This window comes from Montipora capricornis, chromosome 9 (assembly GCF_036669925.1).
Source record: "Montipora capricornis isolate CH-2021 chromosome 9, ASM3666992v2, whole genome shotgun sequence".
NCBI lineage: Eukaryota > Metazoa > Cnidaria > Anthozoa > Scleractinia > Acroporidae > Montipora > Montipora capricornis.
The window spans coordinates 28,046,691-28,071,690 of NC_090891.1; the positions used below are offsets into that span (position 1 = coordinate 28,046,691).

A 25,000-nucleotide genomic window follows, 5' to 3' on the forward strand; every position below is an offset into this window, starting at 1 on the left:
ACCCAGTGGGTTTTCGCTCGCAAACCTCCACGTTTCTGTATGAAACGTATGATTAATTTGTATTGCTGTATGTGTGGAAATAAAGAAACCTATGAAATTTTGATGCAACGTACATTTCTAGCAGGTTTTCATGTTTATATGAAATAAACTTGTGAAACAGTTTGAATCTTACAAGCAACTACTTCAAAACGCTTATAATATTTGTTCGTTTTTCAGATTTTTGCGCATGCTAATCGATTGTGTCAGCAATCTCGACCCCAGAGCTCTTCTCTTGACTGAGGGAGAGAAGGACTCTAGAAAACCCTGAAACAAAGTGTCTTCTCACTGGTTTTCGTGAAGCACTAAGAGTGAGCAGGCGCCGTAAGGTTCAAAACGCCAATTTTTGACCATAAGATTCCTACGGCGCATGTTCTCCTAGACAGTGTTTCCCAGAGCCTTGCGTCGATCCGAGGTTCTGATGACGAGAATGTTGTGGCAGTTGAACGTTCAGCTTGACTTCAACTACCGGTAGTTTCCGATTAGCACAGAGACATAACAAATATCTCACTGACGTTGTTTTCTTGGTCCGTACAAAAAGTTACGGATTCTCGTTTTTTTCCGGTTAATTTATAGCCTAAGCCGAAGCCCACAGCCGAATCGTAAGCGATATATACAATATGAGTGGCAGATCTGTATCACATTTATAACCTCGAGATGGAGCCGAGAGTTGGTAGATGTGATACTTGGTTTTAAACGTCAGCATTTAAGCGTTAATGTACACTCCTATGCCTTTTGTGCATTAAAAAATGTGCATGCTGCAGATATTTTCATGCTTGCATGCACTCTTTTTAAGGAACAAGACAGAGGATCAAATCTCCTGAGTATTTTCACGTAGTCTGTGTTGGGAAAACCAAATGTACAAGCGAATAAGGTCTGTTGCCTCACTAAAATTCAAGTTATGAAAACAATATTTCCATGGTCACTACGCATTGTACAATCTGCCTGCTCTTCGCTGGCAACAATTTCATTTTTCTTTGTCATCCTTTGAACGTTTCCTTGTCTCGCACTGGTTGACCCATCTTTGCTTCATCCTTTCCACAAACATCTGCAATTGAATGCACAAATATTACACAGATCCAGAAAAGCCCTATCCTCACCGCGTAAACTAACCTAGGTTCGATCCGGGTTAGTTATCGTCGTGTGAACGCTGCTAACCCGGGTTCGACCCGGGTTAGTTATCGTCGTGTGAACGCTGCTAACCCGGGTTCGACCCGGGTTAAATCCAACCCATATCCAGAGGTAGGTTTGACCCAGGTCGAACCTGTATTACTTTTGAAGAAGCGTCATGTGAACGCAAACCTGGGTCGAATCCGGGTTAATTTTAATCTCACACGCGCACTTGTACGTTTACCCATCGACCGTTGCGTATGCGTATTTCATGCCCCCATTTTTTTCCGAATATATTCAATGTGTCGAATGTCGATTGAACAACTCGAGATCTCCAGTGGGAGAGGTGGTGAGACGTTTTTGGGCAGAAACTCGACTCTTTTTCATCCGCCTGGCATTTAACAACTTAAGCCCTTTTAAACGTCGAATTTCACATGTGCCGAATCTAATGCAAATGAGAAAAATCTCTTGTTTTCCCTTATTTGCATTAGATTCCGCACATATGAAATGCGACGTTTGAAACGGGCCTTACGAAATATATCAATTATTACAAAAGTAACACGAATTACCATCGTCATAACATCTTTGCTTGCTTTTCTGTCACGTGATCAGCGGTCATGTTTTCTTGGTTTGTTTTTTGGTGTTGAGAACATGTTCAAAGAGCGCGTCATTTGGAGTAAGTGGAACCGAAAATTTTGCGAGACTTTTACGAAACAGGCCCATACTCCGAGGGGTTCATCTTTAGGTTCTCCGGTTTTCCCCCTTAGCCAAAAATTGGCATGTAGCTCAACAGGAGCTCATGACTTGGAGTGAACAACTTCATTGTATTTTTATTGACCAAGGTATTTTTAAATCGATTTCCCCGTGAAACCAGACCTTTCCAGCTGATCAAAAGTCTTGCATGAGAAATTATTACCCCATTATTACTCATGGGATTGAGAATGGTCGCTTGTGCAAGACAAATCTTATTTAACCCTTTCACCGCCAAAAATGCAAATTGACACTTATAGATTTTACTCTGTCTAACGCCAGACGGGTTTACGCTTCAATGGGGAACCCCACAGGAGTGAAAGGGTTAACAACAGCTAGGTTCACTCAAAAACTATATCCCCATTATTTAACCCTTTCACTCCTGTAAGGGCCACTGAGACGTGTAGATTTTACTCTGTCTAACGCCAGACAATTTTACTCTTCAATGGGGAACCCCACAGGAGTGAAAGGGTTAACAACAGCTAGGTTCACTCAAAAACTATATCCCCATTAATAATTAATTAACCCTTTCACTCCTGTAAGGGCCACTGAGACTTATACATTTTTAATGGCAGGCTTTGCGAAAAGATGAAAGGTAATCGATCATTCATAATTACCTTTTTAACGGGAACACGGGCATATAGCACAGTTTCGCCAATGGATGACTGGGTGAAAACCAGCACGCCAAAAAAACCAGCTCGGGTAGAGTTACCAGAAGAGCGAAACACCAACTCAAGCTGGGGAAAGTCATTGAACGAGTTCTTCAGCAACTCATGACTGACGCTCTAAAAAAACAGTTGCAGAAGTTATGAGTAAGTACTTTTAAAAAATTAATTAACAAAAATATTGAGAACGAAAGAGTTTATAAAGTTGGAGGAAATACACACAAAAAGATCGGCTTAAACTATCCGCTCCTTGCCTGTATGTGTCCATTGTTCAGAGTCTTCAACGAAAATAATAGATATCCACATGTTCACCTATGACCTTCCAATTACTACATGTAGTAGTTCCATGCATTGGGCTATAGGAAACTCGAGGGTGATTAGACCATCTAACTAGGTTCATTCACGCTTACATGAAAGGTCGACACAATTGAATGCCGAAACCCCTTAGCACAGTCCAACCAACCGTGACGAACGATCCAAGGCAGACCCCTTTTGGGGCCATGCACCGCACCCGAGGGAAAACTACTTGGCAAACCTCTTGGGGGGTGCAGGGATGGCGCAGTGGTGAGAGCACTCGATTTCCTGTGCGCTCTTAAGGTGTTCCATGGGTAAACAAACAAATTCCAAATTCCAAATTCCAATTTCAATCCTCCTACACTTTGAAAATAATTTAATGAAATTTAATCCTTACCTCGGCAAACCAACATCAAGCTGCCTGTACAACTGTAAAACTATATTCTACGATTGCAATGTAAGTTACCATGCATCAGTTTGTTTTCTAGTTCAACTTATATCCCGCGTGCAAACATAAATTTAAAGGGGGGAAAAAAGGAGATGCATTTTCCAGTTTTCTCTGAGAAAACGAGATTAGTAGGATGTTTATTTCATCTCTAAATATTTTATTACATCCCTATATAGTATTTGGATCAAGCCAAAAATACCAGCTTTTAGATTGAGCAGGATGCATTGCAGAATACGACGCGTTCTATTGATCTATATCCTATCTCGTGCGCGTACTAACTTAACTTAGATGTAATCCCCTGATGATTTCTCTCGACCTAATTCTAATTAAACTGAAATCATTTTGATCATGGCCCCGTGCATTATTTCTTCAAAGAAATTAATAATTATATTACCAACTCCGAAGCTGTCTGGTCGAGCTTCCAGCCTTCAACATCTTTGACGACAATAGCCACATCCTCTTCACATGTTACCGAGAAATTCAGTGATTCAATCGATGACACCAGTTTCCCTTCTTTCGCTTGTTCCTTTCTCGTCAACCTCTGCAGAAATACAAAGATTTTTAAGGTTTCATTCAAGAGACATAGCAACAGCCATTCCTCCTGGTCTTTGCTTTTCTGTAACTATGTTATTGAACGTCTAAAAACATCGAATGTAGTGTAAATGGACCAAGTTCATATTTCCGCTGTTTTCTAATAAAGATGCTGACACTCTATTTTCAGAGTCGAGAAAAATCCGTTATAGGAATGGGAAGGCCTTCATATACTTTCATGAACTTTTATTCTCCGTGAAACTAATAGAATGTAAGCTCCATTAACAAAATCACGCATATAAAATAAACGTATAGTATATAGTTGAAGTGCGAGGTGTCGACGAAAGAGAGAAATGATCGTCGCACGTATCTGGACAATTAAAGCATTTGTCCCTTATAGACACCTGAAAACCTCTGGTGGCTCTCACGGGATTCGAATCATAACTTCTGCGATACAGGTGCGATACTCTGAAGCCACTCAGTTGGATGAAGGCCAATTTGTTGGACTCATATGCCCCCGTGAAAGGACTGGATAAATGAAATAAATTTATATAATTTTAGTGTGTATATGAAGGTACCGGGGTCACAGACCTTCCCAAAAACAAGGCGAGTGTTACAGGGATAAAATACACCTTATTCCAAAAAATGTATCATTTTAGAATTCTTTTGTCCGCTTGCAAATTAGCCCTTGTTGCCTCGTTCAAGGTTAAATATTCTTTTGAATTTTAAGCTTAAGAACGAGGCAAAAAGGGCTAATTTGCAAGCAAACAACGGAATAAATGGCATGATTTTTACTGCCGCAGTCTAATCTCTAATCAGGAGAGGAGCACATTTTTGTTTGAAACGCAAGGGACTGTGGTCAAAGGCGCAAGGAATTGTGGTTATTCGTGAATGAAGGAATTAAGATACTCGGTATGATACTTTTACAAAGAAGTGCTCTGTTTTTCATTTCGCTTCTCGTATCCTCAAACTATAGATTCTTGTGGTAATGCAGTGCACTGCACTGCACACTATGGGTGCGTTCGATTGACCGTATTCTGGAGTAGGAATACATGGGATGGAAGCTTGAAATCCTTCATTTTTACGGAGATCCACATTAAAATTGTAAAACACCTGTTAAAATACTATTTTAAACATATCCTATTATCCTTGCTGCTTCAAAACGCCAGATACAACGTTTTAAATCATCACTCCACGTATTCTTATTCCGGAATAGGGTCAATCGAACGCACCCTATAGACCGAATGCATAAATGGCGGCCAAAAAAATATTATTTTGTTTATGTGCTAATTAGACTCACTAGCCTCGCTCTCAAGCAACATTTCTTTTGTATTTTGTACATGCAAACGAGGCTAGTGAGCCTAATTAGCACATAAACAAAATAATACTTTTTTGGTCGCCATTAATGCATTCGGTCTATGTCACCTGGTTGTAAGAGTGTAAGAGTGTCCGTGGTGCCAATAGGCCCGCAGCGCGTGCATAAATCACTAAAATAGACAGGTCTGTTGGAAGCGTGCTTGAGTTTCAACAAAACGAGCGCCAAGATCGCAAGAATTTGCAGCATTTCTACCATTTAGGTAAACTAGTTGAAGAAGGTGTATTGTGACAAGCCTCGGCCATTTCAAAACACAGACAAATAAGACAACATTAACAAACAAACACTGAATAGAAAACGAAAAGTACCTCATAAGACCATTCACAGTCATCAAAGAAGTGAATCCTCATTCGAATTTCTTCTCCACCTTTGGTCTCGCTACAAAATGCAGCGATTTTCATTCGTTTAAACATCGACGGCGAACTCCTATCATATTTGCCAACAATTACGTATTTTGAGAGATGGTCCGTGAGAAACCTTACGTGGTTACTTTCAGAAAGAAACTTTCGTATCCCATTTTCCTCAGTCTGATTCGTCGCTTTCCATTCGTTATTTCGAAGCTCTTTGAGGAAGATACTCCATTTTGGGCACGACAAGATCATATTTGCACCATGGGGTATTCGAACCTCAAGCCTTCCACTGAACCGGGAATTTGACGCTGCTAGCTTTATTTCCGGACTGAGAAGCAACTCGTCTTCCCCTAAAATTTCCGATCCCGAAGGACTTTGTGCTTGCAGATTTAAATCCCTCAGAACTTTCATCTGGCCATCGGTTTCGATGTCGGTAGCCAAGATTTCGACTCCTGTTCGCTCGAACACCACATGACCAGGGGCAATCCAGTCTGGATATTCTGAATCTACATCCCTCTCCTCTGCATCGAAACACAATCAATGACTTTAGCTGCATTCACTGGCTTACAATACTTTTCGAACAGAAAAGCAAGCAACTGATGATGCGAATAACGCTTTAGTTTGTTAGGGAAGGTACGTTTTTTATTGGGGGGGGGGGGGGAGGGTGGGTGGGCGGGTGGGCCGGGGTATTTTAGAATTTTTTTTGCGAAAAAAGTCGTAGCCCTCCCACTTCCTGGAATGGATTAATGCATGACCCTTCAAAAATACCCAAACAAAAATATCTGACCCTCCCCCACCCCCCTCAACCTATTCAAGACAAAGATAACCGGAAGTGGAAATAAGAAACTGGAAGTGTTACTCATATAACCGCGTTAATCTGCGCACAAGGTATTTAATTGCGTGACGGGGGATTGTACGGGGGAAACTTGAAAATGGGCTGGGATGTACGAGGAATAGAAAGAGGGAAATGTGCTTGTGGGGAATGCGAGGATTTCATGAGGTCTGATGGAGCAACTTGTGGCTATTGTGGCTGTTTGCCGACTCGCCATTCTAAAAAGGATGCCCGCTACTCCTCTGACTCAGTTGATGGCACATCGGCTACGGGAACAAGTGAATCGAAAGCACAAGTCCAGAGAAGTGGAAAGATGAAGACCTAGGGTGGTTCCCGAACCCAAAGGGAGAATATACTAAATTCTCAAATAGTATTCTGCCAAAATTCTAACTGTTCTTCTGGACCACTTGTCCAAACAAAGAAGTTTGAGAACTAGTCAGTGGGGACAGTGAGGCTATTAGAAAGTTTTCAGATAGATACATTGTCCCCGAAAAGCTTGAGGCAGAGTATGTTGAGCACCTTGCCCAGATAAAAATGCGCAAGGAGAAGAAGAAAGAGGGGACTGAAAGGGAGTGAATGGAACGGCTGAACCGGGAGTACAATGACATTGACTGGGCTGGACTGTACAACTCCGATAAGCTGTAGTCCTAGAGGGTGGACGAGCTATCCTTGTACTTTTCCCATCACAACATCGCCTTTAAAGGGAAGAAAGCTGAAAAGGTCGCAATGATCACATTGGCAGCTTGCGGTACAATTCAATGGAGCGTCAACAACCTCGGCAGCCACCGCTAAGAAATGTGAGGCAAAGTGATGTAGTGGATCGAGTTGTCGGTTCAAGTTCGAGTAGCTCAAGTGACGAATCCTCACCGGAGACTGATTTTATACCAGAACCCCCGCCCCCAGGAAACATCAAAATATGGGCTAAAGCGGGCACGGGTCGAGAGAGACAATTATGTTAGTTGGGAGAAGATAGTTTTTTGATAAGTAAATTTTTCGACACCTGTAAATAATTTAGATTAATCTCGACTGGTAGCTTTGCTTGTATATACAAAATAGAAGCGACATGGAGTAATTTTTTCCTTGCCAAAAAAACTATTACCCTCCCCGGGTTGAGAATAAAACAGGTTTGACCCTCCCCAATTTGTAAAAAAATTACTAAGGACCCTCCCCTCCGAAGCCCCGGCCCACCCCCCCCCCCCCAATTAAAAACGTACCTTCCCTTAGAACGGGATTAATTATACTAATTTACGGACGACACTGTTAGTGTTTTAGTCACATTCGTAGTAATATATATCCTCTAGCATCCCATTACAAAAAATTAGAATTATCGTTTCGCGAAATACTTCGTTCTACGGTTGTTTTTGATTTGCTAGTTTGTTAATTCTGTTAATTAATAACAGCGTGTAGGAAGGCGACACCAAAAATATCATTACTTTATCATTATCAATGTAATGAAAACCTCCATAATAATTGTAATTTTGGTGAAATTTCGGTTTTGCGATATGGGGCGTTTTCAAGGGTATAAATTAGACACCGCTCGCCTCCTACAAGAAAGGATGTCTCAAGATAACTGATAAAGTCGAAGTTTGATTTCTTGCAACTGAAGATCGAGGCACATATCGAATAGCAAGTCAATCGTATTCTAAAATCATTTCACTTTCATTTTAGTGTGTCGAGCACGAAAAAGACGATGTCATTTTAGTGAATCCACTTCTTTCTTTTCCCTGCCGAATGCCCCCTTTAGTTTATGTTATTCTTTTTTGCTCAGACTTCCTCATACGAACTCTTGCATTGATTGCCTTCTTGCACTGTGCGAATTAACTAAATCTTGCTGTTGCTGTTGTTAATGGCACGGAGATATAAAGTCGATTTTGAATATTTACGAACTCACTCGCACGAATTCTTAAGCGAAACGGAAAACGACAGAGGCTGTAGTGCTTGTCATAAAAGCATAAAAATTTCTCTTATGCTAACTCAGTGGTTTCTCAATACTCGGAGAAAAAACTCGGAGCAGAGTTTAAAACAGTTAATTAAAGGGCCTGTGTCAAGCCTGTGTCACGATAAAGAGCATGACGGTGGGCTTGATTGACAACCACACCATTTTCAACCAATAGAAATCTGCACACGACTCCCGCGAGACGAGATATATATCTTGGAAATAAAATGGCGAAGCACAAGCAATGTTTCCGCAGCCCCTTACGAGAAAAACGTAAGGAACATCGATGAAATTGTTTCGGGCAAAAATGCGAATCAGGCCAGGCCTTTTTTTCAGTGGAATCCTTCACTTGTCATGCTATAGCCTCGAGTGTTCTGCAGTTGAACGTCAGGGATGTAGTAGGAAAATCTATCTTGCACAAATTATCTTGCACAACCATGCAGAAACAAGGTAGGCAATAATACATGTTCAACACTCTTTTTTTCACAGCGATTGCGGTTTCCGGCCGGCCGAATAGACAAGCTGAGTTGTTTATCAAGACCTCTTAACCGGTAGTACTCGAGCTCAGCTGTTGAAAGTGCTAGTAAAAAACAGCTGTCGCAAATGTGCCTTAGGGAAATCAAGAACATTTGATGAGCGAGGAAGAAAAGAATCAGAAGTAATCAAACATTCAGAATGTACATTTACTTCATCACACAATCAGTGATGAATACACGCCATACTGATTAGAAAATCTCCATGCATTCAAATGTATTTTGGTTGCTTTACTTGTTTAACTTGTTCTGCCAAATCACCAATCAATTTCTCTGTTCAGCTTATAAGCATATCACGTTTCACGATTTCTCCAAAAAAAACGTTCCTAGGCAGTTGTGACTAGTAAAAAATGTATGGAAGTCTTTGTGGGGAGTTCTCTTCCATGTATGTACATCATAACTTCATAAAATCAATAATCTTTGAGGGCAGGGCTTCTTTCACGGAATTGCAATGTACCACATTAATAAAACAGTCTCTTTCCCAATATGACATGGAAACTGGCCATAAAAACACTACAGTCATCAAAACTACAGAAGGGAGTGCGAAAGCATGGATTACGCTGATTGCCTTCTTATAGAACAAGATGAAAATGCCTTTGACCTTGAAGATGCCAGCACTTCACTTGCACCTGTACCATAGTCAAGTGGACAACCTACATTTCTATAGATCTATTTCATAATGCTGGCCAAATAAAATGTTCTTCTGTTTTAGCTGACAAGCCTTTCTAGTCTTGCTTCGACGAGCAACTTTTAAAAGAATATTCAAAATGAGGGAAATAGGTGTAATTAACATAAATGCAAAAAACTGTAAAGGTGCTGCCATTTATGAAAGTGGTCTATTGACCAAAAGCCAGTTTCTTAATGGTGCAAATAAGGTAACTGTCGTAGTACAGGTGTATGCCCCAGGGCATCGAAAACAAAGGTTGTGGGGATGCAACTTTATTTCAAAAACAAGGCACTTTTGAAAACTCTGTTTGGACACAGAATATTTATACATCCTAAATACACAAGGTGACTGCCCTTGGAAGAAGGAAGAGGAAAGTTGTTCCCTCTCTGTTGTGTGCATGTACTTTGTACTAGAAGACACTATTCCCTCAGCAACAGGTGTTTAGATGGGTTTCCGAACTGTCTAAATGTTGGGAAGTAATAGCAGACACAAAACCGCTGACAGTGTCTGGTTTTTCATTAAAGGGAACCTCCAATCCTAAGTAAAAATATCAGGAAATCTCAGGAACACCTCTTTTAATTTTCAGCATACCATTACCCCCAATAACTGACTTGTTTTAGTTGCCTTGTTGTAAAACTTTGGTTTAGGATAAAAACTATTTTTAAAGGCAATTTTAGATAAATTTTATTTGTGACACCATTTCTTCTGGTTTAGACTGACTTAAAGTTTTGCAAGAGTGGAAATTTTCTTAGAATAATAATAATAATTATTATTATTAATAATAATTATTATTATTGCTTTCACATCTTCAAATAATCATATAAATAATTAATTTATATGAATAATAAAATTTGATTTTGCTTGTCTGTCATCTGTATTCACATGTCACTCTCAATACCACTTTTTACAATAACTATCAATTTCCCAATATCATAGCACTGACTTGCCATTTCCATTTTTTGTATTTTAAATTATGTTTTTTCACTGTAGTTTAAATAATTTCAGTTCACAAAAGCTATGCAATAAAATTGCCATGTACAAAGCTGCACAGTAAGAAATCACACCAGTAGACAAAATTCTAAAGTTATACAATATAATACCATAAGACAAAACTCCAACAACAATTTCAAAGCTACAATGTGTCATGTATGGTCAGCCCTTATCTTGGGTTAAAAACTGTCAAGTCATACACTGTATATCTTGTCCTGGTTTCCAGCTGGCTTAGTGCTACATGTCACAATGAACTCACAAAACTTGAAGAGAAAAACAGTTAACATAATTATTACTTCAAGTTACTACCAAAACTGAAGCAAAAAAGCAAGGCTTATAAGCTTGATTTGAGCCATTCCATTGACTCCTGACTGTTAGTAATTTCATCACTGCAACAATATATTATTGTGAGGGCAGTTATGTTTTTCCTAGTTTTACTGTAGCTGAAAGTTTTGCATTTAAATCTCTATGAGCTGCTTATTTGTGAAAATCTGTTTCTGCATCTTGCCAGGAGCTCATGAGCTGGAAGAGGTTCACTTTCGACAATTGTTGGAGAAATGATTCTGGGATTGTCAAGTTCCAGACAGATTTCACAAGTGATTGAATCGTCGTCGTCGTCATCAATACGAAGTTTAAAAATTTTGGCCACCAGCATCCAAATATATCCACAATCTTTGGACACCTTTAATATGCTCACATCCCAAGATTTTGTTCTCTGGTTACATTTTCTTGGAATGATGGTGTCAGCATGATCCTTAGTGGTGGAAAATGAAAAGCCATTATGATACCAATAATTCCAATCAAGGATAGTCAACTTTTTCCTTGCTCTGTAAACTTGTTCCCTAGAAAAAAGGTTATGGGCCAGTTAATATGAAAAGACAGGAAAATTATTGATAATAATTATTGCTAGATCAAGAATAATCACAAGTTACACTATTCCACTACTGCTACATTCAGCAGATGAACCTTGCCTGGACAGTGATCGACTACCCAGGGTCTATGATTGTTCATTTGAAGTAACCCTCTATACCATAATTGCTTTTGTAAGCCAAAAAGTTCGGCCAGTTAGTACAAATAGCAAACATCAACTAAACAACCCAGGTCAACAACCCATGAGTTACTGAACTACTAGTGTCAACCTGCAGTCTCCTTTAATTTTCAACAATGAACATACACGTACTTCATGACAACATAATTATTTCTTCAGTTACAGTATTAATAACTATCATCATACTGCTGTGCTCATCATTGTTGATAATGATGTATAAAACTTGAGTGAAAGAAATTCTCATTGACGTGTGTACATCAGAGACACACTGTTTGCACATTCCAAAGGACCAGTATGCCAAAAGTGATCCGTGCTTACACAAGTAGTTTTACCAGGTGGTTTCTGTTTGACTAAAATGAACACAACTTACTGTTTGTTTATTATTATTATTATTATTATTATTATTATTATTATTATTATTATTATTATTATTATTATTATTATTTTGTAAATGAAACGCTTTAGCTCTGGTGCATGTTATGCCGACGGAGCAAAGGAGCGAGCCATAGCCAATGGCCAAAGGTCCTTTGTGTCATTTCTTCTCCTTCAGCTTTGCAACAGCTTCCTCCTTAGAATTATTGCTATTATTGTTGTTGTTGTTGTTATTATTATTATTATTATTATTACTATTATTATTATTTGTAAAATTTATCATCAACATGATACGTCTTGCATAGTGTAGTCAATTGCTTGATAGTGTATTAGTTGCATAGTGTATTTCAAAATACTTGATTATGGTTACCGGTACTCTGTGTAGAAAGGTAGCTAAATGACTGGCAAATGAATGTACTGGTAAATTGGCTTTCAAATGATGTGAAATAAACTGAGCAGATCTCAGAGGGTGTGATTCACAGCTACACCGTTATTTTTTTTACTATCATACTCGCCCCTATTCTAATTAGAAAAAAATAGAACAAAAAAAGAAACAAAAAGTCAGCCCTTCTTTTTTACCAGACAAAAATTCTCATTTACGGTGGGCTTCAACAGCGAAATCCAGACTCTTCCTGCCACTTTTCACAGCTGATGCCAATTGCTCCTTGTGCGTCCCCACACTGAAAGCCATCATTCCATGGCAACTGAACTGTCGGATAAAAAACACGAATAGCAAAATAATAGTACATTCACTAAGCTGACGACAAAGGATTATAGTGCTAACGGGAAACCAACAATCAATGTAAATGCTAACCCCATTCTTAGTCTCACCTCCAAGGACAAAAGATGTTGTGCGAAGGCAGTGTCAGTGGAATCGACGCACATACACTTTATTTTTTTCCAGCTTTTAAAGACATCTTTCGCTATGTAAAGCTTTCGATGTGCTTCCTCCCATCTCCTATTCCTTGTTTTCTTCTTTCTTTGGATGCAAAGCGGCTACGAGGTGTAAGAACCTTTCGACCCGAGCCGCTTCGCCTGATTCGGCTTTCGTGGACATGAATTTTATCTACACAGATCCCAAAAACTAACACAATATGCCGTCAAAGTCCTTCGTATATAACCAAATTGAAGTTTAGAAATGTTATTACAACTTTGGCACGTCTCACAGTGTCGATTAAACAGGATTTCCATCATCGATTACTGGCTTTGAAAAAAAGAACGGGTCAAAAATCATACAACCGCACATGCGCAATAGAGTGCCACAGGCCATTTGATTAACCCACATCCTGCGCTGGGACCGGAAATCGAACGCGATCGCCAACCCTGCTCCCTCATTCAGTCCACGGGTGGTAAAAGAGAATCCTTGCTGACGTCTATGTTACCATTTTGTTTCATTAACATACGAGTTTGCTTACAGAAGGCATGATGCTATTCAGAAATTGACTTTAAAAGGGAAAAGAACTTGTTAAACGTAGTTAAATCTCTAGTTTTAAGCCTTTTAGCTTGGATAAGGAGCCAGTTATTACCCATCAAAACCTTCTAAATTCTAGAGTGTCAAAGCCGCCTATGATCCCATAAATTCTTTGTAAAACGTTGAATTTTCGAAGCGTCGTTGTTCAGAGATTATCTGGTATATCGGGTTCAAATTTTCAGAGATAGCTCGTTATGCATCAATAGTCAGTACTTTATTTTCGGCTGACTGATTAGTAAACTATAGCCTTGTGCTAATGAAGCACCCACAACTAAAATGTAAACAAAGTTTCCCCTATTATTTCTACTCACCAAATCCTGCATCAGGAGCTCGAGGTTCAGACTTTTTGAATTTTGGCTTAATTTCTTCTCTTCCAGAAGGATTTCGACCATTGTTGATTAAGTTATAACAGACCAAGGACATAATAACGAAACCGAAAGCGTAGACTTGAGCTGATAAGTTATCAAGTCCTAGGAAACCCAGCAATCCATTGCCATTATGACTTTCTTCACAAACAATGGCCGAGGATACTTCTTTTACCTAAAGGCAATTCTCATTCCGTTATAATAGGTTGAAACATCGCGGGCACGATCACAGCAAGAGGGAATTTATTACTTTACGTGCATGCCTACGAAAATCTAATGCTTGCGTCGTACATTTACGCAAATCAAAGTATTAAATGATCTTTTACATCAAACTCAACTGTGGAGTGATTATTTATCGAACATCGGCAATCCTTGTCTTGCACTACAAAATCAAACACACTTTTAACTTCACAGCTGTTTCCAAAATGAAATCTGTCTAATCGTTTACTCGACACTGTGAAAAGACGACAATTCGGAAGTGTCGCGGGCGCCTCCATCTTACGATTCAAGGACTTTCTCCTCCAATCAACAAAATCCTTAAAGATAATTGTTTGCCAACTTACCAAAAAGTAGAGTAGAAATATAAGGACTTCCATCCTGATTTCGCTACTCTTTGGATCCAGGAAGTAACTCAGAAATTCAGAACGATTGAGAACGAAACTAACGGGGTTTATTTGCATAAGAAGTTATTGCAGCGGTTATATTAGCTAACTTGCATATTGTAACGCTTATTTATCATTCGTTGCCACAACAGAGATGATGATTTAGGAGTATTTCATTTTCCGAGAAAAAAGAAGAGGTTCGAAAGTCGGGTTCCAAGGGTATTCCTCGGTATCCGGGTTATTCTGACCAATCACAACACTGCTGTCAAGCGCGTGACCGGTGTGGTAATTTGACACAATTTAAATCGAAACACCATAAAATGCGCGCAGCTGATTTAGCATGGCCAGCACGGTGCAATCAATTTTTTAAACTCAATTTGACCGATTTGAAATAGCATGGTAGGTCTTAGAACAGTTGCTTAGTAATTAGCCAAAGAAAGAAACATTGTACGTGCGTAAAATATAGATAGTGGAAAGGTTTCACTTTCCTGTTTTTATTTTCCCTTTACAATGTATTTTTGTTTCAATTTCGAGTGACGGCAATTGTCATCCGGATAATGACTTTCGACTCTTAAGCGACAGGTTAGGTGCGAAAGTAATTCTGAAAATAATAGTAGTGTTCCAACCTTGTTAATTTTGCACACCGCTTTAACTTTGTAGGACCACAAAGAAAGTAGCAACGAGAATGGCGGCGTTTCTCGAATCGAATCTCACGACGCGAGAGAAGAACTGATTGCAAGTACACGCGAAAATGCACCAGAACAAACTCTGGAAAATCCCAACGAGGAAAAATCGCCAGGCACATCGTCAGAAGAGCCACCAGTGTCTTCTGTTAGTGTGCCGTCGGAATTAGAAAGCAGTCACCTTGCCAGAGAAGAGCCCTGTCACCTTTGCAATGGACTCGGTGTCGAGAAACAGGAAGAAACAGTTCAGAACCCGTGCAGGTTTTGCCGATGTAAGCCGACCAACAACGATCGTGGAACGTCGATTTCGGAGATTGATAAGGCCACAGCCGCATCTGTACTTACAGAAAGTGATTTTCTTCCCGATTCACGAAGCGCGTATGGCGATTGCCTACTTGGCTTGTCCGATAGCACTTCACTCGCAGAATACAATTTTAGTGGCAGCGAGCAACAGGTTGAAGATCTTAAAACAGAAGCTCCTCAAAAAGAGAAAACCCCATCTTCAAGTAAGTGTGTACTTGAAGTGTAAGTTATTTTCAGCCGGTTGTTTCTAAGTTTTCTTAAGTGACTTGTTTATATCAATCTTGCCCCTGTGTTGGAACATCGACAATGTAAAACCTGTGTTGTACATCGAACGTAACAATTAAAATTCACGTATTAAGATTATTTTTAACTACAAGATATTCTAAACAATACGATTCTGAACGTCTTTATTAATAATAAGCCATGCAATATTCAACATTTTCACAACAATATCATCTGATCGTGGTAAGACGGAAACGTAACGGAGACGGTCTTTCTTTGGGAACTTCGATCAAAAAAACTTAAGACAGAGTAGTGTGAATGTTGTTGCTTGTTTCTGACGGTTTAAACCTTTCCTAGATTATCAAATAGAAACGATTTTGAAACCTTGTTTTGTTATAGATTGTTGCCATTTATTTGTACAAACTTCATGGATTGGATTGACGATCAGAATGTTTTTATTTGAAAGAAGCTTTCCCGGAAGAAGAGAAAAGCATTTCACGTTATATATGATTCCGGCCGAAGACTGTAAGGTGTGTACACGTTTCACAATAATGCTATTATTTTAGCCGTAGACAATGAGTGCGCAGACCTATATTAAAGCAAGTGCAACATTTATATGTAGCAATCAAAGATGGACGGATTTGTCTCTCGTAATGTAAATGGGAAAATGTGATGATTACATCACTCGCAACAATCACTGGCTCTCGAACCAACGCATATACTTCGGTGGAAAAGAGATTACAGCTTTTTCGATGAGGCACGCAACGATGTCACCTGGCTTTGTGACAGATTTTAGTTAATTGATTTTCCTATATCCGTAAATGATCAATGTACCTACATAATATTGTTTACACAGTGCGATAGATTTGTGCTTCATTTTTAATCACTTTATCATATTTTAACAAATGTGAATAACTTGTGAAAACGTGACTTGTAAATACTGTAATTGCTAGCCTGACAATGGTTGTTTTGTCGCTGCCGAGCGACAAGCAACTCTTCAGAGACCTTTCTGATATTCAGCAAACTCGTTGAACATCTGGTTCAAAGTTCCGTTCGCAATCAGTTCAGTACAAGCAATCTCACCTTATATTCCATAAGGATTCCCGACCGCTAAATATTCACGAGAACATTGTAACAATTGTGAAATCGTGAGAATAACTATTAAAAACTTAACTTGTGAATACTGTAATGTCTAGTCTGGCAACGGTTGTTTTCGTTAGAAAGGTCTCTGAAGAGTCTTTTAGCAGCAACGAAACAAGCGTTGTCAGACTAACCATTACAGTATTCACAAGTCAAGTTTTCACAAGTTTATCACGTTTTATCGTTTAAAATTTAATAGTTTACAAAGACAGGTCTTCCTTGTTTCGAAACTGCATTATAAAATGGTAATTTCTGAAAAATGAAATATATGATGTGGTTCATTATTTTTCAAACCACTTCACTATTGATTTTTCTTTGTCTATTGTTCATTATCTAAATCCGAAAGAAAGGAAAATGAAAGTTGAACTAGTTCAAAAAATTGTGAAGCAGTTCAAACTACATGAAGTCTAAAATTCTTGTTGAATATAGGTGATGTTATTATCGATACGCATGGTTAGCCTTATCTAAGAAACTTCTCAGTTTTAGCAAGGGGATCTTTATTTCATGTATCATATGTGTGGCCTGGTTAGGTTAAGACTTCGGATTATAGCTCCTTTACAAAATAGATTTGCCTCAAATTTGAAATTAATGAATAGAGAAAGCAAGTATGCTTAGGGTACACAGTAGCTTCACTGTACATTTTGTTGAGGCTATAAAAACCACAGTTTAGATGAACCACAGATTTTAAAAATGAAATAGTCAATCACATGCATAAAATCATTCATAAAAATAATAGGGTTTGTATCTTTTGCAGCAATTTTTGTAATTTGTTAAATTTCATACACAACAAACGGTTTTGATATTTTTCCACCACAAAAAACGTTAAATAACAACACAGTATCAGGGCTATAGAGAAAAGTTAACGTTCCAACTTGCCCATCAGACAAGCAAACTTATAATGACCCACTTGTCAGAGGCATTTTTACATCTTTTGAGTGTTTAAAATCTAGATAGCTCTCGTTTTTCTGTACATGAATGAGCTTGCCGGGGGAGCAAATGGTCGGAGAAAGTAGCTTGCCCAAGCATTAAATCTACTTGTCCCGAATTACCGGACAGGGGTTTTTTTGAGCCCTGGGTATGAGACAAATCTCAGAGTAAAATAATATTTTAAGGCTGGCTAATAAGATGGGGGTTGTTGCATAGGTCAGTTATTTCAGCATTTTCCCCTGGTAAATAAAAAGTAATGAAACAAACTCAAAGATATCATCTTACACTGGGAGGTGAAAAGTATGCTTTATGCCTTATCATAACTCAAGTCAATATAATTTTAAAACGAAAATGTCTATAGCTTGATACAGTACTAGTCTTACCTTTTCAGTTATTGTGAAAATGTTCTTTTTCCTGTCTCAGGCTTACGAAGAAATTCATCAACAAAACATACAGAGAGGAAATTCCAGGCAAATTCCCTTTGCTGTTAATAACAGTCAAAGTGAAGAATTTCACACTTGTTTCCTGGAAAATGAAGACCAGATCACAGTTTCATTCGAAATCGAAAACCAACATCAACAGAACTTTGTTGCAATGGATGATGATGACAGACGTGAATTTGTAAGTTACTTTCAAATTTAGAAAAACTCTCATCACATTATTATTCAGATCATAATCATTGCAGTTATGAATGCTACTTTAACTCCTTTAACAGCAGTGGAATGGAAGGCCAAAAAAATGCAAGGTTGAACGAGATTTGAACCCCTATGACTTCTATGTTAGCACTGCAGTGATCTACCAGTTGAACTGTCAAGCCAACTGGGAGCTGGTCACTTTGTGAGTTCATGATAAAGCCTACAATATTTGCCAAATTTGACTCGGATTCTCTGCTGCACACAGGCTTGGGTTGGGATGTCGAGGTCAGTTCCTTCAATGTGAGTCACTTTCATTTTGGCAAATCAGTCTAGTATATCAAGGCTGTTCATTGGCAAAAAGCAGCAACAACAAGGTCACAGCAAAAGAGAGAAGAATGTATCTACTTACAGCAATTTACATCTAGAAATTCTGAAGCTAAAATGATGTGTTGTAAACTCAAGTCTGCGCTGAACTTTGTTCAAACAGCCATCAAGCTCGGTCTTTGAAGCTAATTGGTTGTTAACCAGACAAATATTTTTGAAAGCCAGCAGAACATTCTTTATTGTTGACTTGTTAAAAGCCTTCAGTAGCCACTGATACATAATTTATCAGCATAGCAATTATTGCTATGCTCTCCTTGCGAGCTGCCTTCTGTAATACCTTCACTAATTAACACAAGCCAAGCAGAATTTGGTATTACATCCTAAGTCACTCAGGATTCTTCCACTAACTTTCAAGATGGACCAAAGATGTTTTCTCATTAATGTTCAATATTCATATTTTGTTTTCCAGGTTTTCCGAGGCTTAACCATCCGATCTGAGAGTCAAAATAGATTGGAAAAGGGAGCCAAGTCAACTTTTCGAGTCCAGTGCATCGGTGAACCTGGTGCACTATGCCAGGAACAAGGCGTAATCACACTTACCATCAACTCACACTCATCCATGATTACCAAATTGTTCTTCTCCATTTCTACCTGGGTAAGCTAAACATAATGTTTTGATCGCTTTCCTCACGAAGGATTCCAGTGGTTGAAACATTTGAATTAAAAAAAAAATTGTTTTGAGCCCGATTCTCCTAAATTCAGTGGTAGGTACGGGAGGGATGTTAGGGCCGATTTACACGGCACGATTTTTGGCGCATGCGACAACCTTTGATGCGACAGACCTGCGATATTACTTACGATTGTCGCTGCGTTTTACATGTAAAACATGTTTCAAAATGCTACGGCATTTTTTTCTGACGTACGCGACAAAGTTGAAGGCCTGTCGTAAACGACAAAAATCGTACCGTGTAAATCGGGCCTAATACTTGTTGTCGCCACGAAACACGTATTCAGACGCCATATTGGAAAAGCGTGGAATAGGCCTGGGCCGGATGACAAAACGACGGGGTGGAGAGTGGGAAGAGAGAGAGGATATTTCTCTCCGCTCCTCGCGGTGGCCTAGTGGTGAGGACGCTTACCTTGAGATCCGGAGAACCCGGGTTCAAGACCCGCTCTGGCCACTCGTTGAATTATTATTTGATCCTGGTAGTCCCTGGTCCAACTTCCCAGCTGCACTTGTAAATAGCCAACTGGTTTGCCTCAGGCCAGGTGGGATTCTTAACAGTTGTAGTTGTTGTGTTCTGTTGTTTCGTTGATTCATTGGCCCTGAAAAGCCCCTATGGGGAGCGGTCAATTCAGTACGTATTGTATGTATTGTACTGTTTTGTGGTGACAACAGATAGCGATATTTCTTGTTTACAAACATTGACGTCACATTTCTTTTGATACTCAAATTTGCCAACCAATTCATGACGTCATGAGATTCGTGACGTCATGAGAAACATCGCTATATCGCCTGCAAGCAGGCCAGCGCCACACATTAGCACACTGTGCATGTTGCACATGGGGACTGGACGCCATGCGAGCCTTGCGAATTTCGCATTTAAGTCTAAGCACCTCAGGTCCCCATTTTGGACTACGGAGGGTTGGAACCGAGCATCAATCTTCGCTTTTAAATTTTCCCTCTGAAATCTACCGAGAATTCCTCGTCTTCTTACTGCAAGATCGTTATTCTACAAGCCGTCTCCAGATCGTTATTCTACAAGCCGTCTCCAGTGGCTTATATATTAGCCTTCGAAGCGTTTTTCGCAGTGAGAGCTTGCACCAAAAAACCATAGCTGACAATGGAATTGCAGGAAATTGGGACGAGCGGATCCTTTTGGCTTGCCCAAATTTCTTTGTCATTTTCAGCATCCAAGATGGCCGCACTGAAGATTCCTCTTCTGCACGCCGGCAGTGTGTGCGTGGTTCCTTCGGAGAGTTTATGCCAAAAACTTAGTTGGTTGTAAGAGCCCCAGTTTTTCGATTTGGCACTGTTAGGGTTAGGGTTAAACTTCATGAAAAATTAAAATGAAGTGTTTCCTATTTTTGGTCTCAGAACAATGAAAACAAAACGTACACGAACGAACACTTTCCTTAATTTTTTTTCATGTTCAAGGCCAGCATTTTAACGAAGTGCTTAGCCTGTGTATTTTACATTGGTCACTGTCTTTTTCAACAGAGTTCAATGCGTGATCATGCGGATGAAGTGCAAGAAGGTGAAATTTAAATTTAACAGTCGGCTTTCAAATATTGGAATTTTATCAGATTGAAGCACCATGTCCAAAGACGAAAAGTGGATATTTTTTCGACCCATTTCCATCGTACCCCGTCTCTCGTAAGCATTAATAAGAAATTTTCAGTCACATGACCAAAAGCGAACAGAATGAATTCTTACCAAAACAATTGTATTTTCGCCCCCGGCATACCCTGCGAGCAGTTGGTTTCTCTTACGCTTCCCGAGAAAGAAACCACTACAAGCAACCGTTAGTTTCTTTGAGTGAGCCGCCGTCCAGCGCCAAGGACGAATAAATCGAATTTCAACAGGTAAAAACGAGTCGGTAAACTTGTTTTGGCGCTTGCGCGTGCGTTCAGCTACGTAACTGCTGCGTTTGCGCCTGCTGTGTAGGGATTTCCTGCGAAATAAGACGAAGTGACGTCAAATACATCACGTTGGGTGTGACCTACTTCGCACATGCTCGATGGAAAATCAAACGGTTGTTCGCCGTGGTTTCTCTCTCGGGAAGCGTAGGAGAAACCAACTGTTCGCAGGGTACCGCGGCAAGGCCGCCTTCCGTTCTTTTTGGTGCTTCTCAAAATTAAGAACCTTCCGTGACGTACCTCAAGCGAAAACATCCCTGTATATATAGGCCACTTCGGAAAATACCATAATACTCTTTGTCTGTCCCCCCACATTTGCATAAGTATTGTTTCCAGGTTCTCTTGGGACTTACAATGGAAAATGACAAAAACAATGCTTATGCAAAATTTAGCGTATTGGACCACCGAGAGATGTTATCCTGGATTGGGTTGTTCAAAGCCCGATTTTTGCAAATCCTGGATTAGTGGAAACTTTTCTTTCAGTTTATTTAACGATCAAAAATGTTTCCACTGGCTTTTTTTAGCCTTCATTTTTTAGTTAGACTTTTTGTTTTCCACATTGCATATAATCAGAAACCCATAAGGGTTGAAACGTGCAACGGCCCCTTGTTGTCAATTTGCTAAGTACCATATTTGGAACAACGAGAGAAACATTCAACCAATCAGTTCGCAAGAACACCGTGACGCAATACCACCAATGTTCTCGCGCTAAATTAACTGGAGCGAGGGGTTTCCAAATATGGTACTTGGCACTGAATATTCGGAAGCTGCGAACGCGCGTTACACGTTTCAACCCTTATGGGTTTCTGATATAATTAGATCATTGTTAAAGGCTTTTTCGACGGCCAAAACTCAAACCTTGGTTGGTATTTAATCGCTGATTAGTGCACGTAATCGGTATTTGAACAACTGAGCCCAGCTGGAGTGTACAGAATAGAGTGATGCCTAAAGGCTGTCACATATCGATGCATTGCGTATATATAGGTTGTTTATAACTTCATAAGGCGTTATTAGCTTATTTCTTCAATTCTCAAAAGAGAGAAAAGGTACTGAATAAGGGAAATCTCACGCCAAATTTCTCCAGTCAATTTACCGGGTCAAGTAAATTAATTTTGTTGTGACTCTTTAAAGTGCTAATAATACGACTACGATAAAAAATCACTTCGTTTTTTCTTCAGATTTTGAAACTGTGTTTGCTTAACACCTGACTGGCCAAATTTGAGCTTTAATTTTTACCCAAAGGCTGTTTACTTTGAGTGTAAGTTTTGGATTTCACGGTCCGCCATTACTCACGTTTGGACCTCAGAGGGTTGGATCTAAGAGAACGTGAAGTAATTTACTCACTAGCTTCAGCAAGTAAATGTAGCATCTTATTATGTATGCAAAACACGAGTTTAAAGTGGATTGAAAGCCTGAAACGTCCGTGCTGCATATTTATTCTGCCGCGTACACACTCACTCAATTCTTAAACTGTCTAGTGAATCTTTATCGACATTTTCTCCTCGATCATAAAGTTAGTAATGGCGGACCATTAAATAGGAAACTTCCAGTTAAAATAAACAGTTGCCTTTTTTGAAATCAAGGCTTAAGATTTGGGTCACTAAGTGTTTAGTTAACAGAGTTGTGAAATCCAAAGAAAAAGAAGTATTGATTCTTTGGTCATAGTGATCTTTGATCTGAGTCTCAAGCCTCAATCAAACAGCTCATATCATCTTAGTAACCACTGATCGTGATTTAATTTGTGATATTTAATGCAGACACTTTTTCTGAGAAAATAATAAATTGTATAAATGTAGGACATTTGATGAATTGACTCTTAAAATTGACCGTTGTCCAAATTTGAAGATGGATGAATTTGCAGAACTGTTCTTTGTACACTTGTTGGTATGCAAGGGGTGAAGCCGGGTATTTAAGGTTAATAAATTTATAGAAATTGGACTGTTAACTGTCAGATTCTGTTCCACGATACTTTATCTAGCAATATTTACTGTGAATAGGAAAAGTAGCATATGGAGTGTGCATAATTCAGCCTGTTTAACTCGGTTAAATGTTTGGCATACCGGCAATACATTTGGAACAAATTGCTTTTTTCACATACCACTGTGTCAAACTTCATTTACTTTCTTTACCGTAATAAAATTGTTATCACTCGCTATGAAATATATTCAGTAAGATAAAATAATAGGACCCTTCTTATGGTCTGCACTGAATAAAAACCTACGAGAGTGTTCCAGCTTTGCTAGTTTTAGGAACAAAATTAGAAAACTCAATTTTTTAACTGTTTTAATAACAGTAACTGTTGTAAACTTTGCAGTAAATAGATAACAATTTAAATTTTTAACATGAAAAATTTTAGTATTGTAAAGAGTCTTCTAGCATTTTAGTAGTGTAGGCTCTATTCAAAATAAATCTGAATTATTTTTCTGGATTACGTTTGCACCGTTAATATTCACTGTTTTAGTATTTTAAAGGTACTGTTTAGTTAGTGTCCCCAATTAGTCCATTTGGGCTAAATACTGTAACACTTGAAATATTCAAAGTACATCTATCTATCTATCTATCTATCTATCTATCTATCTTTCTATCTATCTATCTATCTATCTATCTATCTATCTATCTATCTATCTATCTATCTGTCTGTCTGTCTGCCTGTCTATCTATCTATCTATCTATCTATCTATCTACCTGTCTGTCTGTCTGCTTGTCTATCTATGCGCTGTTGCGTCGTGGTTGTTGGAATTGGTTTTTGCAGTGAAAAATTGTAGTTAATTACATCGAAATTCAATGAACCAGGAGTCCTGATAAACACAACAGGGTGTGGTTGGTTAAAGAGGAGGGAGTGGAAAAGGTCAGCAATTAGTTTAAACCTATGAGTCATATCATCATTAAGTGAAGTAAGATCGTCCGGGTCCTGAGAAGGACGGTTGTTGGCGACATTGACTGACGTTTTGACAACGTGAGCGGATGTCATCCTCAGACAAGTCAGTGATCACTTGACTTTTGTTGGAAAAGTGAAAAAAAAGATAGAACTAAAGTCAAAGTAACTCAACTACGCAATACTCATTTAACGGATAATTCTAACGGCCTTTACAGACTGTAAACACATCCCAAGGAAAAATCATGATAGTTTTTCCGCGATGAACGGGAAATAAAACAGAACCATTCACGGCTTAGGAAAATATCCCTATACGAAAATACCAAAACATTTTAAATCCAAATTGTTAGTATTGTTTAAGCAGTTTTATTAAGACTAAAAACTTCAAACATTCTACTTGCTATTGTTAGTTTGGGGAAGTTCAGTCACGACATTTTAAGCGTTTCCTATTTGCATTTGCCGCGTTGTGATTGGCGGAGTGAATTACATCAAAGCTACCAAAGGGTTGGTTGAAATGTCTACGTAATTCGGACGATCTCAAATTTGGTCACTCTGCCGATCTGCCAACAGTAAATTGTGATTACAATGGCCATTAAAACCATTTGGAGAACCTTGAAGTTTTACAACCGGGTCAGTACTCGGTCATTTTAACAACGGAAAAACAAAGGATCCTTCAACCACAATGAGCCAAAAACTGGGGGCACCCCAGCCCTTAATAACAAACTTCGTCCTGTCCGATCCAACGGAAGTTAGAGGATGTAAAACCGCGTGAGATCTGTTTAGGAGAGGTCGGTGTCAACAGTCATTATTAAACTTAACTTAACGTTAACCCTTTTCAATGCAGTACTCGCGTACACCATTGTTTGAAAGGACGGC

The 25,000-nt window shown here is 39.1% G+C and overlaps 3 protein-coding genes across 3 annotated transcripts in view; 1 reads left to right on the forward strand and 2 right to left on the reverse strand.

The window, feature by feature from the left end:
* The window catches only part of LOC138015136 (uncharacterized), a 15,589-nt gene extending 1,000 nt beyond the window's left edge, over positions 1–14,589 (reverse strand). The window contains exons 1-6 of the mRNA XM_068862064.1: positions 14,337–14,589; positions 13,720–13,948; positions 5,518–6,080; positions 3,698–3,844; positions 2,514–2,681; positions 1–1,084 (exon numbers count right to left, since the gene is read on the reverse strand). The exon at positions 1–1,084 is cut by the window's left edge and continues 1,000 nt beyond it. Coding sequence (XP_068718165.1) covers positions 1,004–1,084; positions 2,514–2,681; positions 3,698–3,844; positions 5,518–6,080; positions 13,720–13,948; positions 14,337–14,453 — 1,305 coding nt within the window. The 5' untranslated portion in view covers positions 14,454–14,589 and the 3' untranslated portion in view covers positions 1–1,003. The remainder of the gene's footprint in view (positions 1,085–2,513; positions 2,682–3,697; positions 3,845–5,517; positions 6,081–13,719; positions 13,949–14,336) is intronic.
* The window catches only part of LOC138015125 (uncharacterized), an 81,252-nt gene that overhangs the window by 4,668 nt on the left and 51,584 nt on the right, over positions 1–25,000 (reverse strand). The window lies entirely within an intron of this gene.
* On the forward strand, positions 14,634–21,102 carry LOC138015139 (uncharacterized). The gene is made up of 6 exons (XM_068862067.1): positions 14,634–14,774; positions 15,036–15,564; positions 15,983–16,113; positions 18,074–18,271; positions 19,079–19,264; positions 20,831–21,102. Exons 1-6 carry the CDS (start codon positions 14,772–14,774, stop codon positions 20,876–20,878), a joined length of 1,095 nt encoding a protein of 364 aa, XP_068718168.1. The 5' UTR covers positions 14,634–14,771; the 3' UTR covers positions 20,879–21,102.